The 16,811-nt window shown below is 44.7% G+C and overlaps 1 protein-coding gene across 1 annotated transcript; it reads left to right on the top strand.

The window, feature by feature from the left end:
- The first annotated feature begins 427 nt into the window (after positions 1 to 427).
- Positions 428 to 3,879, top strand: LOC119232601 (spermatogenesis-associated protein 31E1-like). The gene is made up of 5 exons (XM_037494701.2): positions 428 to 679; positions 784 to 882; positions 1,355 to 1,412; positions 1,903 to 1,963; positions 2,225 to 3,879. The coding sequence occupies exons 1-5, from the start codon at positions 494 to 496 to the stop codon at positions 3,198 to 3,200; spliced, it is 1,380 nt and encodes a 459-aa protein (XP_037350598.1). The 5' UTR covers positions 428 to 493; the 3' UTR covers positions 3,201 to 3,879.
- Positions 3,880 to 16,811: the final 12,932 nt, after the last annotated feature.

Below are 16,811 nucleotides of genomic sequence, written 5' to 3'. Positions count from 1 at the left end.
AAGTTTACATTTTTTTCTCAAATTTCACAAATAAATAAAAAGGAAATGTATATTCTGTGTTTGTGTCAATTAAAGGACATTATGAGGGACAATGAAATGTATTATGGGGGAAAGTTAAGACAGTATCCTGAGAGTATAATCCCTGAGACATAAGTAAAACTTCCAGGAGCAACCCCAGATTTTCCAAAGACATAAAATTGCTGAAGCTCAAGCAGCGATGGCAAAGGATCCAGGAACAACTGAGCTCCAGGTGGAATTACTAGTGAGGTGACCACGGACTCTCAACAGGGTGAGGGGCTGCACTGAAGGGTCAGCAGAGGGTGGAGCAAACCAAGGGAGGGGCTGGGATTTCACCTCCTCCTCTGACTCTCAGCCCCTTGTCCTCAGGAGCCTTTGTGACAAGGTCCCAGCTCTGTGATGAGGGCCTGGGTTTTTAGTCCCCAAGTGCACCCCCAGGGCTCAGTTGCTCAAGAGCAGCTGTGCAATTCAGAACATGGAGAATTATCTCTTGTCTCTGAAGAGCGCTGTGGCTTGTGGGCTGAGCTCCAGCTGCAGTGGCTGGGTGACGGATACCATCTTCATCTTCCTGTGTGGGTGGGGGCTCTACTTCCTGCTACTTGCCTGCCTCCGCCGTACTCCATCCTTACCACCACCTCAGAGGGACAGAAACTCCAGGAAGGTAAGAAGCCCTTGGGTCCGACCCAGTGCCACAGGATTCTCTTTTCTGTCCACAGTCATGTGAGAGACTCCTGGGAAGGGAGAGAACTGATCATCTTTTCTCAGGAAAGAACAGATCCTCGTGATCCTGGTGACAAGCCAGGCCAGAAGGGGTGTGAGTGGGCACTAGGATTTCTCTCTGAAGATGTCAGACCATGGGACCAGGTCAGTAGAGATTCCGGGGCAAAGTCCCAAATGGCGCCCAGGGATGGGGTGCCTCAGTGGAGTGACCTCTGGGGGTGGTCAGGCTCCCGAGCACTGTCCCCCAGGTGCCTTGTTGTGGCCAGTATGTGGGGCCAGCTTCTCCTCAGCTGAGGTTGATGGGGGTAGGGGGCATGCAGAGACCCTAGAGCCTCTGAGCAGGCCAGAGTAGAGCACTGGTCTGAGGAAGTAGGTCCTACCTGACCTGAGGGAGCTCAGCACCTGGAGGTCTGAGGATTTGTGTTTCTTGGGTAGAGCAGGAGAGACCTACGGTGGGTCTGACACAGAAGATCCTTTTATCTTTCACGAAGGAACACTTTAGAAATGAGGAGAGGGAGAAGCAATGTGGAAAGTCACGTTCATGTGTACTGACTGTCTGCAGCTAGAGAGGACGGTGAGAGATGGATCCCATCTCTCTTTTATTCTCATTTCTCAGCATCAAAAGGAGCTGAAAGGGAGGGATAGAAGCAGAAAGAAACATCGAGTTTTGAAAGGTGAGTGGCTGTAGGTCAGCCTGACTGAGTGTCACCCCATTTCTCCTGACTCCGAGTCCTGGCTCGCAGTTCCAAGGATGCTAGAGATCATCCGTTAAGTAAAGAACCATGAGGGAGGCTCCTGGGATGAGATGGAGCCCTGATAGATCCCAGGTTCCAGGCCGAGACAGGCTAGGAAATGTGTGCTGCAGGCAGGGACACATGGCAGGAGTGGACCAGCAATGGGTGCCCAGGGACGCAGGTCCTCCAGGTCCAGCTGGAGACAAGTAGTTTAACCTGCTCAGATTCCTCTGGGAGGCCTCAGGGTTGCAATGACCTTGTAAATGACAGGGCGCCCCAACCTGAAACGTGACTTGAGTGTCAGGCATCAGGTGGCCTTGGACTCTAGACTCAAATCCCCCCAAGATCTCCTAGTGGGATAGATCCTCAGCTTCCTGTCAGGTCTCTGGGTGCTTGCCTTCACCATGGGACCTGTTGTCCTGATTTCCAGCTTGCCAAGATTTCCTACAAGAACTGGAAGAGGCTCGAGAGCCTATTTTACTTCTGCAACGGTAAAGAATCCTTCCTTCTCTCCTGCTTTCTCCCAGAGGCCTGGGTGGGACCCAGGGTGACAGCCTTCTGGGGTTAATATGAAACAGTGAACTCTGGGGAAAGAGTACAGTTAAAACCCAGGGATGCCAGAGCAGTGGCATTGTGAGGTCATCCAGGGGCAGCAGGGGGAGCCTTAGTTGGGGCTGCCTACCTGCCTATCCTGTCTGGGCCTCGCGGTCCCTCTGCTCTTGGCCACAGCTTGTGCCTCCTGTCTTGTGCAGCCACCTCAGGATTCATCCTGAAAATGGCAGCAGCCATCACCCCTTATGTGAAGACCCCTTGGGTGATGTGTGGAATGCAGGACCTGCCAGAACCCACAATCCTCGAGGGAAGTGTGTGGAAGATGCTACTCCTGCTGTATCCCTGCCTGCTTCTCCGACCAAGCACTCCTTACCTCTGGCCTCCACCCACTCACCAGGATCCATGTTTTCATCAGTCTCTGATAGTTCAGAGTCATACCTGACTGCCTCAGAGCCATCAGACACTCCCCTTACCCTGGAGAGCCTTTGGCCCCATCCACCTGCTTCTTCACCTCACTCCTCAGTGTCCCCTGGTTCAGAGGCTTGGCCTCCATCTCTGATGGCCTCTGATGGCTGCCCATCTCCAGACTCCAGCCTGACTCTTCCTCCTTGTGACTCAGTGGCACTGCCAATGGGCACTGCCCCATACATTTGTCCACACGCCCCTTGGCCACCTTCTCCCGTGCGAACCATCACAGGCTTAGGACGCTCAACCCGTCCTCATTTATCCCTGTCCTGGTGGGATTCGAGGGCTGTCAAAGCCTTGAGACTTTCAGACTCATCACATCCTGAGTCCCTGAGAGGGTGCCTTCACAGCCCCCCACCAGGGGCCACATTCTGGGGAGACACTAGAAACCACCAGGTGGAGGCTGGTAGTGCCACATTCATCAGCCCTGACCTTCAGAAGTTGGAGGTGCTAATTCACAAGAGAGTGCAGGTGAAAGTTTGGAAGGTGAGAAAAGAGGCAGAGGAGTCAGACAGTCACCTAAATTTTGGGGGGAATATATTCCAGTCACTGGATGACATAAAGGATGTCATAAGTGGCCCACCATTCTGGAGCATGAAAGAGAGATCAGAGCAGCTGCTGGGTGCTAGAAAGTCGTGTCCTGAGATTTTGGGGGCCCTTACAGAGGAAATGTGGTCAGCTCCTTTGGCATCTCCTGGATCTACACCATGAGTCCCTCAAATCCCCTGTCAGGGTCTCTGGATCCCCAGAGTACCTTTCCTCTGTCCTGGTGGGACAACACCCTAATGTTTTACCTGTGCAAATTAAAGAAGAAACAGGAGGAGCTTCAGATATTTCACTGCCCCCGCCCTTGCTCCTGTTCCCTGTGTTCTAACCCCAACACTTAACTCTTTCTGGAACCCAATCATAGGCTGCACCTCAGGCTCATGTGGAGACCCAGGCCCTCCCCACACCCTCCTCTCCAATCCTACCAACTTCACAACCAGCCCAGAGTGGCTACTGTGGGGTATCTAGCCTTGCTGCCCGTAATATTTCACCCTTCTTCATACCAATGGCAATTCAAACGTGCAATGTCACCACTTGCAGAAGCAGCTAGAAATCGGGACTTCAGCTCCTGTGCATAAAAACATCATAGAATCCACCAGCAAAGTAACCCCCTAAAGCTCCCAGGACTTTTGGGAATCCCAAGCCTGACGGTCATTGTCAAAAGAAGGGTAATGAGGCCCTTGCCCAGGTGCCCCCAGAAGACCCCTCCAAGCCCGTTTGGTCAGGAAGTTCAGGCAGATTCCAGAAGGTCAGGTCCCCCGGGGTGGTCATCTCTCCAAGCTGGGGACCAGCCATGCCTTGTACCTGCCCAGAGAGTCCGGGGCTTGTAAGGAGCAAGGGGCTTGGGCGGACCTTGGTCTCCTCACTGGGGAGGTATGTAACAAGAACGCCTCCAGGGTTGGTCTGTGATTTGCCCACTCACCCGAACTCTCCTGTAAGAACATACCAGCAGGCTTTGGGTGAGGCACGGGTGGTATTTGCCCTCAAAATACTCAAGTTCCTCAGTCTTTTCAGGTGGAAAGTTTTCGACCCTCACCCTTTCCGCAATCTGGCTTTTCCCTGCCAGACTCCTGTGTATTGGGGGCTGGCTCGAAAGGCAAGTTGGTCAGGCCCTTGGGAGTCCCACCCACCGAGGGAGAACTTGATAATACATGTCAGTCCTCACCCCCACCTGGGTGGCTCCCTCCCAGCCCCGTCACCTGCCGGTGAGGCCTCCCAGAAGGCTCGGGCAGGGACCCTTGGTGGTGGCCACGGGGTCTCAGCGGCCCCTGCTACTGGGCAGGAAAGAATGGTCCTTTCTCAGGCCTTCACATACCGGGGTGGGCAGGCTCTGGCGCAGACGGAATGACCTAGGGGTTGAGGGAGGCTGCCGAGAGGCAAGCCCGAGTTCAGTAATGGCCACAGAGGACCCAGGGAGGAGAGTGAGGGTCGCACCTCACCTGACTCCTCCCAGAGCATGGCAACAGTGGACAACACTCAGGCCACAGATGCCCTAAGATTGGTGAGTGGAGCAGAAAATGGAGGTACCATGCAGGGACCCAGGCCCCCAGCAGACGCTGCCAGCACAGCTCCAGGGTGCCAGGGCCTTGTGCCACCACCCCCACTGCCCAAGGCACTATGTCCATCAACATCACATTTCTCCCAGCTTTCCCAATGAAAATGCTTCCCCCAGAAGTACAGTGGTTACACATGTGAGCACATCTGTATATTAAAGTTGTTTTAACATCCCAAAATTTATCACAATACACTTTTGGACCCCTGAGATGCAGTGTTCCCTCTTCTTAGTGTCTGCTCTGACTTGGGTGGGATGGCACCGTGGAGGGAACCTGACCACTGTGGGGCTTGCCTGTCCTCATCTTGGGCCCTCGGTGCACCCTAGGATTTCACATCATCCTACTGATAAAAACAATGGGAAGAGAGAGAACTTGTTGCAAGACCCAGTTGTCATCCCACTGCCTGCTACAAGCAGAGTTAGAAAGAGTCATTAGGGGTCAGCAACCAGCATGGCCCCCCAGGTTCCCCAGACAGCCCAACACCAGAGCCCAGATCCGACGAGCCACCTGCAGCTCCTCAGAGGAGGTGAGGTTCCCAGAGGATCAGAGCGCTCAAGCAGGGAAGGGTCACACCCTCTCAAGGACATCTAGGAAATCTGAAAGGGACTGGGGAGCTCAGGAAGGACTCACGGGTCTCACTCCCCACCAAGGACGGCTCCCAGAGGACAGGAGAGGCCTCAGTGGCTGAGGGGATGGCCTTTCATGGCATGTCTCTCTGGGACTCATGTAGAAAGAGACCCTCGGACAGGACCTGTCACAACAGGCCTGAGGCACCTGTCCAAATGGGCGCTGGTGAGGGTGACTCTGAGCTGCTGCTACACTGGCCCAGCTGCCTCCTAACTGCCCCTGAGCCTGGATGCTAAAAACACATAGAACATTCCTGCAGTGTCACATGCATGGGGCAGTAGGCCCAGCGTGGGCATCACTCCTCACTTGGGGTCCCCTCCAAGAGTTTCCTCATCCCATTAGGGGGATCAGCCTGCCCCCAGCACCTGTCAGTGACCCTCAAGTGGGATCTGGACCCACGGTACTGGGCAGATAGGACACAGACCAGCTCTGGCCAGTCTCTCCCTGAAGCCTGTGCTGGGCCCCTCCTGGGCAGACACCCACACACAGACCCTTGCAGACATACACCAAGCCCTGTCCCAGGCCTGCACGGAGACCCCAGGCAGAGGCTCCCACATGCAGCCCTCCACCCAGAGCCTGCTCACAGACCTGGCGCAACCTCATGAACCTTCTCTGGGTGCCTGAGCATCCTCCATTGGCAGGTCCTTCACAGAGGGTGGACTCAGCCAGCTGCCAGCTCAGGAGGAGGATCAGGGACCCCGTGTCCCCTGCCCAGAGACCTCAAGACACTTAGACCGCATAAGTGTTGCTCCACCTGGCACTCCCTGCTTGGGGTACACCAGTTGTTGTCCTTTTGTCATGCATTGTGTCTGAGCCTAAGCATTATGTATCCAATGTGTATTCTTGTGAAAACCTTTTCTTCCACAGTTTCTCATTAGGCTGATCTTGACCCACACTTTAGAGAATCACATATTTCAACATGAGTCAAATTCTGCCAACACTAAGTAGAGAAAATAATGCATTTGTCCAGTTTTCACTATCATCCAAATGGGGTCAAAGTCATATTTTTTTCAAGGGGGCCCAGATTTAACCTCAAGGGAGCTCACCCCTTTCTTTAGATGATAACGTAATGCCTGTTGCAGGAAATAAGCTCTAGGAATAAAATGAGCAGCAAAAGGCATCTGGAGTCTCTCCTGCTTATAAGCAATTCCTTTTCCTTGCCTTGCTAAAATCATTTGAACAGCACCTATCAAGCACGTGTCTAGGGTAGGTCTCTCAGATTATCCACTGGGAAGGCAGGCAACTGTCCTTTCTCTAGCAGGAACAGAGCTGACGTGAGGGTACTTTTGGCCTATTTGCTCCACACAAAACTCCCTTCCTTGATTCTCATGATATGCAAATTTGTGACTATTTCTCTGCCTACTCCCTTCTGATGCCATTGAATCATAAATGATGGACGATGGTCATGGGCATCCTCCAGTAGTCTAGTGCATTGCATTATTTTACACTGCGACCCATGCAGATACGTTTTGTGAAGTGGGGGTGATTTCCTTTTCTTTTCTAGGTTCTTTTTGGGCTGAACAAGTCATGAAAACAACATCGGACCAATGAGCTAAGGAAAGGATCCATTTAATTGTATACATTTGGGTGATCTACACAGAGAAAAGGACTCTGTTTTCATTGTGGAATTGGAGGGTAGACATCCTGAGCTAAGGAAAGGGGTGGGAACCCAGGACTTCATGGAACGAGAGGGTGAACACATCTGACATCTGACATCAACCTGTGCTCTCTGATTACACTTTGCCCTGATATGGAGAAAGATTTCTCTGATAGAAATGTTATTTCTGGAGTGAACCTTTAGCCTGGGTAACACCCCAAATTTTCATTCTTCTTGGTAGTCAATGAGGTGGTACCTTGTTCACTTATGCTTTTAGGTCTCCATTGACCTTATTTGGCAACCATCTGCTTAAAAACGTGGTCTTTTTGGGAGGCTAGCTCTGAACATCTTGAGAGCAAGCCTCCTCTGATCACCTTAAGTTTTGAAGAGGACAAAATAGAAGCAATTAGGGAAAAGTTTCCTCGAGGAAATGATTTACAGTATATGTGATGTTGATATACACATCCGCACACCTGAAACCCATACAATGTTATAAATAAGGTTAATTCAACCACAAAGGAAAATGCTGTACAAAGAGTGGGATGTATTAGTCAAGTTGACTATTTTATTGGGATTAAAGGAAATGATCCTTATTTAATCTTTTGAAATAAAGGTCTTCAGTGTGCCCTAAAGTCCAAAACCAGACAAATGTTGGGTGTTATTTGTTGTCATGATGTGTGAAAGTGCCCCCTCACTCACCCCTCCAGTTCAGTCAGCCCTGCAGAACTGCAACAAACCTGCAATTTGAACCCAGGTCGCCATCAGCCATTATGGATGCACATCACATGTGCCCCAGACAATTTGTGTGTCCGGTTTCCAAGACAAAAAATTGCTCCTTCGTAGTTTTTTTGTGATCAGTCCTTTATCATTAGTGTTGTGTGCAAAAATTTTCTCCCAGTTGGTGGGGTGTCTCTTTGTTTGGGTTACTGTCTCTTTTGCTGAACAGAAGCTCTTTAATTTGATGTAGTCCCAAAAATCTAAAAAGAGCTGAAGAGACTCAACTAAAACAAAGAAAATAATCCAGTCAAAAAATGGGCAGAAGAGCTACAAAGGAACTTCTCCAAAGAGGAAAAGCAAATGGCCAACAGGCATATGAAAAAATGTTCAGCATCACTTGTAATCAGGGAAATGCAAATCAAAACTACCATGAGATACCATCTTACACCAGTGAGATTGGCACATATTAAAAAACTAGCTACAACAAATGTTGGCGAGGTTGCGGAGAAAAAGGAACTCTCCTGCACTGCTGGTGGGAGTGCAAACTGGTCCAACCACTATGGAGAGCTGTGTGGAGATTCCTCAGCCTGCTAAAGATAGAACTTCCATATGATCCAGCAATTCCACTCCTAGGTATTTACCCAACGGACACAGAAATATTAAATCAAAAGGGAACCTGTACCCCTATATTTATAGCAGCACTATTTACAATAGCTAAGCTATGGAAACAACCAAAATAGCCAAAAATAGATGACAGGATCAAGAAGATGTGGTACATATACACAATGAAATGTTACTGAGCTATCAAAAAACATAGTCATGCAATTTGCAGCAACATGGATGGAGCTGGATGAGATCAAGCTCAGCGAAATAAGCCAGAAAGAAAAGGAAAAACACTGGATGGTCTCACTCATAGCAAGAATTTAGAAAACCTAAATGAGGGACCAGGAAAAAGACTAATTATAATAAAGTAAAAATCAAAATCAACAAGCAACAAGCAACTCTAAACCAGAGATATACTATGGGGATGAGGGGTAAGAGGGATTAGGGTCAAAGTAAGGGAGGTGGGAATTTTATGGGGAATATAACCAATATGAAAAGACACATATTGTGAAAAATGAGAAATGATGTAAAAACATATAAAATAAAATTTAAAAAAAGAAAGAAAAAAAACAAACAAAACACATGACCATTAAAAATAAATTGCTGGGCCTCCCCGGTGGCGCAGCGGTTGAGCGCTGGGTTGCGAAGCTGCCCGCAGCCTCTGTAGCACTGGTTCGATCCCCGGCTGCTCCCCTGCCACAGGAGGAGGGTCCCACATGGTGCGCAGACCTCTCCTGCCGCCCGCTGCTCCCCTCAGCAGTGTGCTTCGGTCCTTCTGCCTGTTCTGCTCCCTACTCTGGCTCTGGTGAATTCTCTCATCCTCCCGCGCTTCTGACAATACCCAGTGCTTGTATAAATAAAAAAAAATAAAAATAAATAAATAAATAAATAAATAAATAAATCTTTAAAAAAATCTTAAACAAAATAATAAAAAATAAATTGCTCCTTCACCCCAGGAGAAACAAATGAGGAAATCCAATTTATGCAAAACACATTGTTAATATTTCCAGATTTTATAGCCACCTTATTAAATTGCTGAGATTTGTTACTGAAATTGCATAAATACTTTATCATTCATATTAACCTAATAGAAATGGATGTCAAAAGCAAGATAGTGGAGAAAATAATTAAAAGCAGATTTTTTTTTACATTTTTCACCTTATAACATCTGAAAATGAAGTGACTTTTAACTTGTAGGTAAAAGCTCCCTACATGACATTCCGCATATGTTCCAGTTCTGGTTTGAGAATGATTTAATTTACTGGTCCAAACACTATGGAGAGCTGTGTGGAGATTTCTGGACCTACTAAACATAGAGCTTCCATATGATCCAGCAATTCCACTCCTAGGTATTTACCCAAAGGACACAGAAACATCAATTCCAAAGAGCACCTGCACCCCTATGTTTATAGCAGCACTATTTACAATAGCTAAGCTTTGGAAACAACCCAAATGCCCAAAAATAGATGACTGGATCAAGAAGATGTGGTACACATACACCATGGAGTATTACTCAGCATTCAAAAAAGATAAACACATGCAATTTGCAGCAACATGGATGGCGCTGGAAGGGATCATGCTCAGCGAAATAAGCCAGAAAGAAAAAGAAAAATACCGGATGGTCTCACTCATAGCAGGAATCTAGAAAACTTAAATAAGGGACCAGGAAAATGAATAACTGTAAGAAAGTGAAAATCAAAATCAACAAAAAACTATGAACCAGAGACACTTTTTGGGGGTGGGGGGCGGGAGGGGAGGGACTGGGGTCAGAATGGGGGGTTGAAATTGTTTGGGAATATAAAAATAAAATTTATTATTAATTAAAAAAAAATAAAGTAGTGCTCACGCTGATTTCCATAAACCCGGCATTCTAGAACACAGTCTGAAGGGTGACAATCATGTGCTGACCCTGTACTATTCCGAGGGATTAGGATCTTTCCCAGTTAAGAAAAAATGCAAAGGAAAATGAGAGGGGAATTATTGTTCAACATACAGGCGAATCCTTAAGGGCTGTTACCCTACACAGAGAATCATATTCTTGCCAGTTTTTTACACTTTTACTTTGTAACAACCTCCCACAGAAAGACAATTCTGAAAGTACACCTGATAGCTATAGCAACACTTTGTCATGCTCACCCCACTGGAGATAATCCAGATCCAGGTGATCCGGGATTTCATAATGGCTGCAGCACCTCTCAAGAGGGTGGAGTCACAGTCATTCCTGGAACAGGAGGATCAGTCTGTCTAACCATGTCCCTGAGGTGTTGCATCTCCTGCACAGGTGTAAGTTGTCTTCCTGAGGCCTCCGAGGCACTGGTGTCCACACTTGTAGTAACCAGAGGAGTCCACCACCCCATGGACAGACATTCCAGATGTCCAGTCACATTAGACCACAACAAGGGAAGTGTCTTCAGCGTATGGGGCTGGGAAAACTGAACTGTCATGTGCAAATGAATGAAACTAGACTATTCTCTCATATCATACACAAAAATAAATTCAAAATGGATAAAAGACTTGGATGTAGGACCCGAAACCATTAAATACATGGAAGAAAAACAGGCAAAACACTTATAACATACACTTCAGTGAAGTTTTTGTGGATTTGAATCCAACAGCAAGGAAAACAAGAGAATATAAACAACAGGGAGAACATGACACTAAAAAGTTTCTGTACTGCAAAAGTAACTATTACTAACACAAAAAACACCCTACTGAGTAGGAGGAAATGCTGCACAGCACATATCTGACAGGGGGCTGAGATCAAGGATCTACAAAGAACTCATATACATAAAAACAATGTAGAGAAAACCATAACCCAATCAAAAATGGGCAGAAGAGTTAGTGATTTCTCCAAAAATGTCTTAAAAACAGCAAATGGACATATGATAAAATGTTCATCATTATTTATCATTAAGAAAATTCAAATCAAGACCACAACAAGGTACCATGTCTTGCCTAGGTGTATGGCCTGGATTGAAAAGAGCAGAAATAAGTGCTGGTGTGAGTGTGCAGGAAAGGGAACCCTCCTATACCAGTGCTGGAAGATAGACTGTCCAGCCCCCATGAAAGGTAGTATGCTGGTTTCTCCAACAATTAAAAATGGATTTGCCATAAGGCCCAGTCATTCAACTCCTAGTTATCAATCTGAAGAATTCAAACACACTAATGTTAAGGGAAATGGCTCTCCCATGCTGATTGTAGCACTGCTTACAATAGCCAACCTACGGAAACAGCCTACTTGCCCAAGACCAAATGAATCCATCTAGATGTGATATATGTACACAACAGAACACTACTCAGCAACCAAATAAGATAAAATCCTACCATTTGCAGCAGCACACAGGGAGCTGACAGGATTATGCTAAGTTAAATAAGGCAGAGGAGACAGACAAATACCAGATGTAGGGCAAATGAGTTTATGTAGGGCAAATGAGTTCATGTAGGGCAAATGAGTTTAAAAAATCAGGCATTTCTGGGCCTCCCCAGTGACGCAGCGGTTGAGCGCTGTGTTGTGAAGCTGCCCGCAGCCTCTGCAGCACCAGTTCGATCTTCGGCCACCAGGGGCGAGGCTCCCACATGGTGTGCTGACCTCTCTTGCCGCGCCCTCTGCTCCCCTCAGCAGTGTACTTCCTCACTCTGCCTGTTCTACTCCCCGCTCTGGCTCTGGTGAATTCTCTCACCCTCCTGCACCTCTGACTGTACCTGGTGCTTGTATAAATAAATAAATAAACATTTAAAAAAAAATCAGGCATTTCTGCCCTCCACTGCACCATTAGTCTCTTATTACTTTTATGCTGATTACCCAACTACGTGATAGTGGACTGCTGCAGGGGGCCTTGTTGCCCTAGCCAGATAAGATACTGGCAAGCGGCTAAGAAAAAGGGCCTCACACCATGGGGCTGAAGCTAAAGGGCCTCACACTGTGGGGATGAAGATCTAACATCCCTTTGTTTTTTGTTCTTGGTCATAAAAAGAGAAAAATTTATCAGAAAGTACATTAGGCAATAAATTATACATATTAGCATACTGTAAGTAAATGGCACGGAAAATTATCTGTTTAGAAATTAGTTATTAAACAATTTGGCCCACTTGACAATGGAAGACAATTTATTGTACATGCCTGACAAGCAATACATCACAATAATTTTAGTAAGTCCTTCCTTTGCTTTTTAGGAGTTTCTTAGGAAAGTTTTTAAATGAAGTTAATTGTGTTAAGAAGTTTCTAGGTAGAACATCCTGTTAGCTAATAACCAGAAAGCAACTAGTTTCTGGCTAAAGGCCATATGAATAGAAGAGTCTTTTGATGCTTAGACTTTAGCTGATAGAGGTGTACTGGCGGCTATCAGCTGTTTTAGGTAAATGTCTATCTGAAACAATGAGTTTTCTATCTAACTGAAACAATGAGTTTTAGTGTAAGGCTTAGTTTTTTATCCATTTACCTTGAAGGTTGCTTTCTTGCAGAAGGCACATAGCAACAAAAAGTCTAAGGGATGCACTGATTGTTTCTGCTTTGTTTCTATGCATATGATAATGTAATCTCACTGCTTGCTAAAAATGTATAAATAAAGAACCTGCTGAATCCCTAGGCAGAAGATACTTGCACCTTACTGAGTGTTAGTGTCTCCTCACTACCTCATCCCCTTCCCTTTTCGTGTCACCGAGGCCATCTCATCCTTTCGGGAACCCCTGACACGACATTTTGCTGAAGGCTGGCCCTCGGCAGTGGACAGGTTCTAGTTGCAAGGATTTGGTAGGTTATTTTGGGAATCTGACAAGGCTATTTTGTAGGGAAAGTTATTTTTTCTTTTTTCTTTCTTTATTTTTTATTAACCTGTTTATTTATTTATTATTTTTTTTACAATGTTGCTTTCTTTTCACAGGTGTAGTCCCCATAGAATTTCCACCACCAATTCACCCGTGCACCATCTTTATAGTCACTTGTGCTCATCCCACCCTCATTTTGAATACTTTCCTTCCCCCTCCCCTGAAGAATGTCTCTGATTTATATTTGTCTGTTTATTTTTGTTTTGTTGTGTTATGGGGTTTTTGTTGTTGTTATTTTTTCCCCTTGATTCCATATATTCCTCCTATAAGTGAAATCATCCAGCATTTTTCTTTTTTCTTCGGACTTATTTCATTGAGCATAATCCCTTCAAGCACCATCCATGTTGCTGTGAATGGCATTTGTTTATACTTTTTAAATTGCTGAATTGTAGTCCATTGTGTGTGTGTGTGTGTATATATATATATATATATATATCTTCTTCTTGATCCAGTCGTCTATTTTGGGGCATTTGGGTTGATTCCAAGTCTTACCTATTATAAATGGTGGTGCAATAGGGGTAGATCCCTAGGAGTGGAATTGCTGGGTCCTATGGTAGCTCCATTTTCAATAGTCTGAGGAACCTCCATACAGCTTTCCATAGTGGTTGGACCAGATGGTATTCCCACCAGCAATGTAGAAGCGTTCTTTTTTTTCACACCATCCTCGCCAGCATTTGCAGTTGCTAGTTTTATTAATATGTGCCATTCCTACTGGTGTAAGGTGGTGTCTCTTTGTGGTTTTAATTTGCATTTCCCTGATGATGAAGGATGTTGAACAATTTTTCATATGCCTGTTGACCATTTGCAGTTCCTCTTTGGAGAAGTGTCTTTTAAGTTCTTCCGTCAATTTTTTGACTGGATTGTTTACTTTGTTTTTGTTGAGTCATGTGAGTTTTTGTAGATCTTCCGTGATCAGTCTCTTCTTAGTTGTTTGAAGTGCAAAAATTTTCTCCCAATCAGCAGGGGGTCTCTTTGTTTTGGTTAATGTCTCTTTTGCTGAACAGAGCTCTTTAATTTGATACAGTCCCAGCTGTTTATGTTTTCCTTGACTTTCTTTGCTTTAGGTGATGTGTCTTTACAGATGTTACTGGGATGTATGTAATGTATTTAGCCTATATTTTCTTCTACATACTTTATGGTTTAGGTCTTATGTCTAATTCTTTCATTTACTTTGAGTTGGTTTTTGTGACTAGTATGAGGTAGTAGTCTAGCTTCATAATTTTGCATGTGGCAGTCCAGTTTTCCCAGCACCATTATTGAACAAACTATCTTTCTTCCATTGATAATTTTTGCTTCTTTGTCAAAGATTACTTGTCCATCTGTGGGTTTATTTCTAGATTTTCTATATGATTCCATTGGTCTGTGTGCCTGTTTTTGTTCCATTACCATGCAGTTTTAGTTATTCTGCTTTGTAGTAAAGTTTGAAGTCCAGGATTGTGATACCTCCATTTGCCTTATTTCAGTCAGGAGAGCTTTGGCTTTTGGAGGAGGTTTTTTTTTGTATCGCCATATGAATTTCATCAATATTTGTTCTATTTCTTTGAAGATGTCATTGAAATTTCTATTGGAATAGCACTGAATCTGTAGATTGCTGTTGGTAGGTTGGCCATTTTGATAATGTTAATTCTTCCAATCCATGAGCAGGGGATATCTTTCCATTTCTTTGTGTCTTCTTCTAATATTTTTTTTAATAAATTTTATTTTTATATTCCCCATAAAATTGCAATCCCCTTATTTTGACCCCAATACCTCCCCTCCCGCCTCCACCCCACATAGAGTGTCTCTGGTTCATAGTTTTTTGTTGATTTTGATTTTCACTTTCTTATAGTTATTCATTTTCCTGGTCCCTTATTTAAGTTTTCTAGATTCCTGCTTTGAGTGAGACCATCTGGTATTTTTCTTTTTCTTTCTGGCTTATTTCACTGAGCATGATCCCTTCCAGTGCCATCCATGTTGCAGCAAATTGCATGTGTTTATCTTTTTTGATTGCTGAGTAATATTCCATGGTGTATATGTACCACATCTTCTTGATCCAGTCATCTATTTTTGGGCATTTGGGTTGTTTCCAAAGCTTAGCTATTGTAAATAGTGCTGCTATAAACATAGGGGTGCAGGTGCTCTTTGGAATTGATGTTTCCATGTCCTTTGAGTAAATACCTAGGAGTGGAATTGCTGGATCATATGGAAGCTTTGGCTATTTGGGGTTTTTGGTGATTCCATATGAATTTCATCAATAATTGTTCTATTTCTTTGAAGAATGACATTGAAATTTTTACTGGAATAGCATTGAATCTGTATATTGCTGTTGGTAGGATGGCCATTTTAATAATGATTATTCTTCCAGTCCATGAGCAGGGGATGTCTTTCCATTTCTTTGTGTCTTCTTCTATTTCTTTTAACAGTGTTTTATAGTTTTCTTTGTGTAGGTCCTTTACCTATTTTGTTAGGCTTATTCCCAAGTATTTGATTTTTTTTTTGCATTCCTTTTAAAAGGGAATATTTTAAAATTTCTTCTTCAGATTGAATGTTTGCATATAGGAAAACTACTGATTTTTCTGTGTAGATTTAGTATCCTGCTACTTTACTAAATTATTTTGATTATTTTTTCGTGGAGTTTTTGGGGTTCTCTATGTATTTTATCACCCACAGTAGTGATAGTTTTACTTCTTCTTTCCCTATTTGGATTCCTTGTAAGTCTTTCTCTTATTTCTCCTTCTAGAATTTCCAGTATTATATTAAAAATCATTGGTGAGAGTGGACATTCTTGTTTTGTTCCATTTAAAGGGAAAGACTTTCAGTTTTTCACCATTGAGAATGATCTTTTTCTAAATATAATCAACATCAGACATTCTCTTTTATATATTTATTTAAAGATTTATTTATTTATACAAGCACTGGGTACAATCAGAAGTGCAGGAGGGTGAGAGAATTCACTAGAGGCAGAGCAGAACAAGCAGACTGATGAAGTACACTGCTGAGGGGAACAGCGGGTGGCAGGAGAGGTCTGTGCACCATGTGGGACCCTCACCCGGCAGCCGGCATTGAACTGGCACTACAGAGGCTGTGGCCAGCTTTGCAGCGCTCAACTGCTGTGCCACCGAGGAGGCCCAAGAATGATATTATCTATGGGTTTGTCATATATGGCCTTTACTATGTTAAGGTATGTTCCTTTTATCCTGAGAATTTCGAGGGCATTCATCATAAGTGGATGATGAAATTTGTCGAATGATTTCTCAGCATCTGTTGATATGATCATATCATTTTATTTTTTTTTTTGTTGATGTGTTGGATTAAATTAATTGATTTTTGGATGTTTAACCATCCTTGTGTCCCTGGAATAAATCTTACATGGGCATGATAAATTATCTTTTTTTTTAATTTTTTAAAATTTTTTTAATTTTTAATTTTTTTTATAGAGGCATGTTTTATTTGTTTGTTTGTTTGTTTGTTTTGTTTATACAAGCAGTGGGTACAGTCAGAAGCGCGGGAGGGTGAGAGAATTCACCAGAGCCAGAGCGGGGAGCAGAGCAGTCAGAAGGACCGAAGTACACTGCTGAGGGGAGCAGCGGGTGGCAGGAGAGGTCTGCGCGCCATGCGGGACCTCCTCCGGTGGCCGGGGAGCAGCCGGGGATCGAACCGGCGCCGCTGAGGCCGCGGGCAGCTTAGCAACCCAGCGCTCAATCGCTGCGCCACCGGGGAGGCCCGATAAATTATCTTTTGATGCATTGTTGGATTCTGTTGGCTAAGATTTTATTGAGGATTTTTGAATCAGTGTTCATTAGAGAGATTAGCCTGTAGTTTTCTTTTTTTGTGTTGTCCTTGTTTGGTTTTGTTATAAGTGTAATGTTGGCTTCA

The sequence above is a fragment of the Talpa occidentalis genome, unplaced genomic scaffold (assembly GCF_014898055.3).
Source record: "Talpa occidentalis isolate TD23 unplaced genomic scaffold, MPIMG_talOcc4v2.1 talOcc4.7, whole genome shotgun sequence".
In the NCBI taxonomy this organism is placed as follows: Eukaryota; Metazoa; Chordata; class Mammalia; order Eulipotyphla; family Talpidae; genus Talpa; species Talpa occidentalis.
Note: the sequence above shows the minus strand (reverse complement) of the source record. Positions and strands in the feature narration are given on the sequence as shown.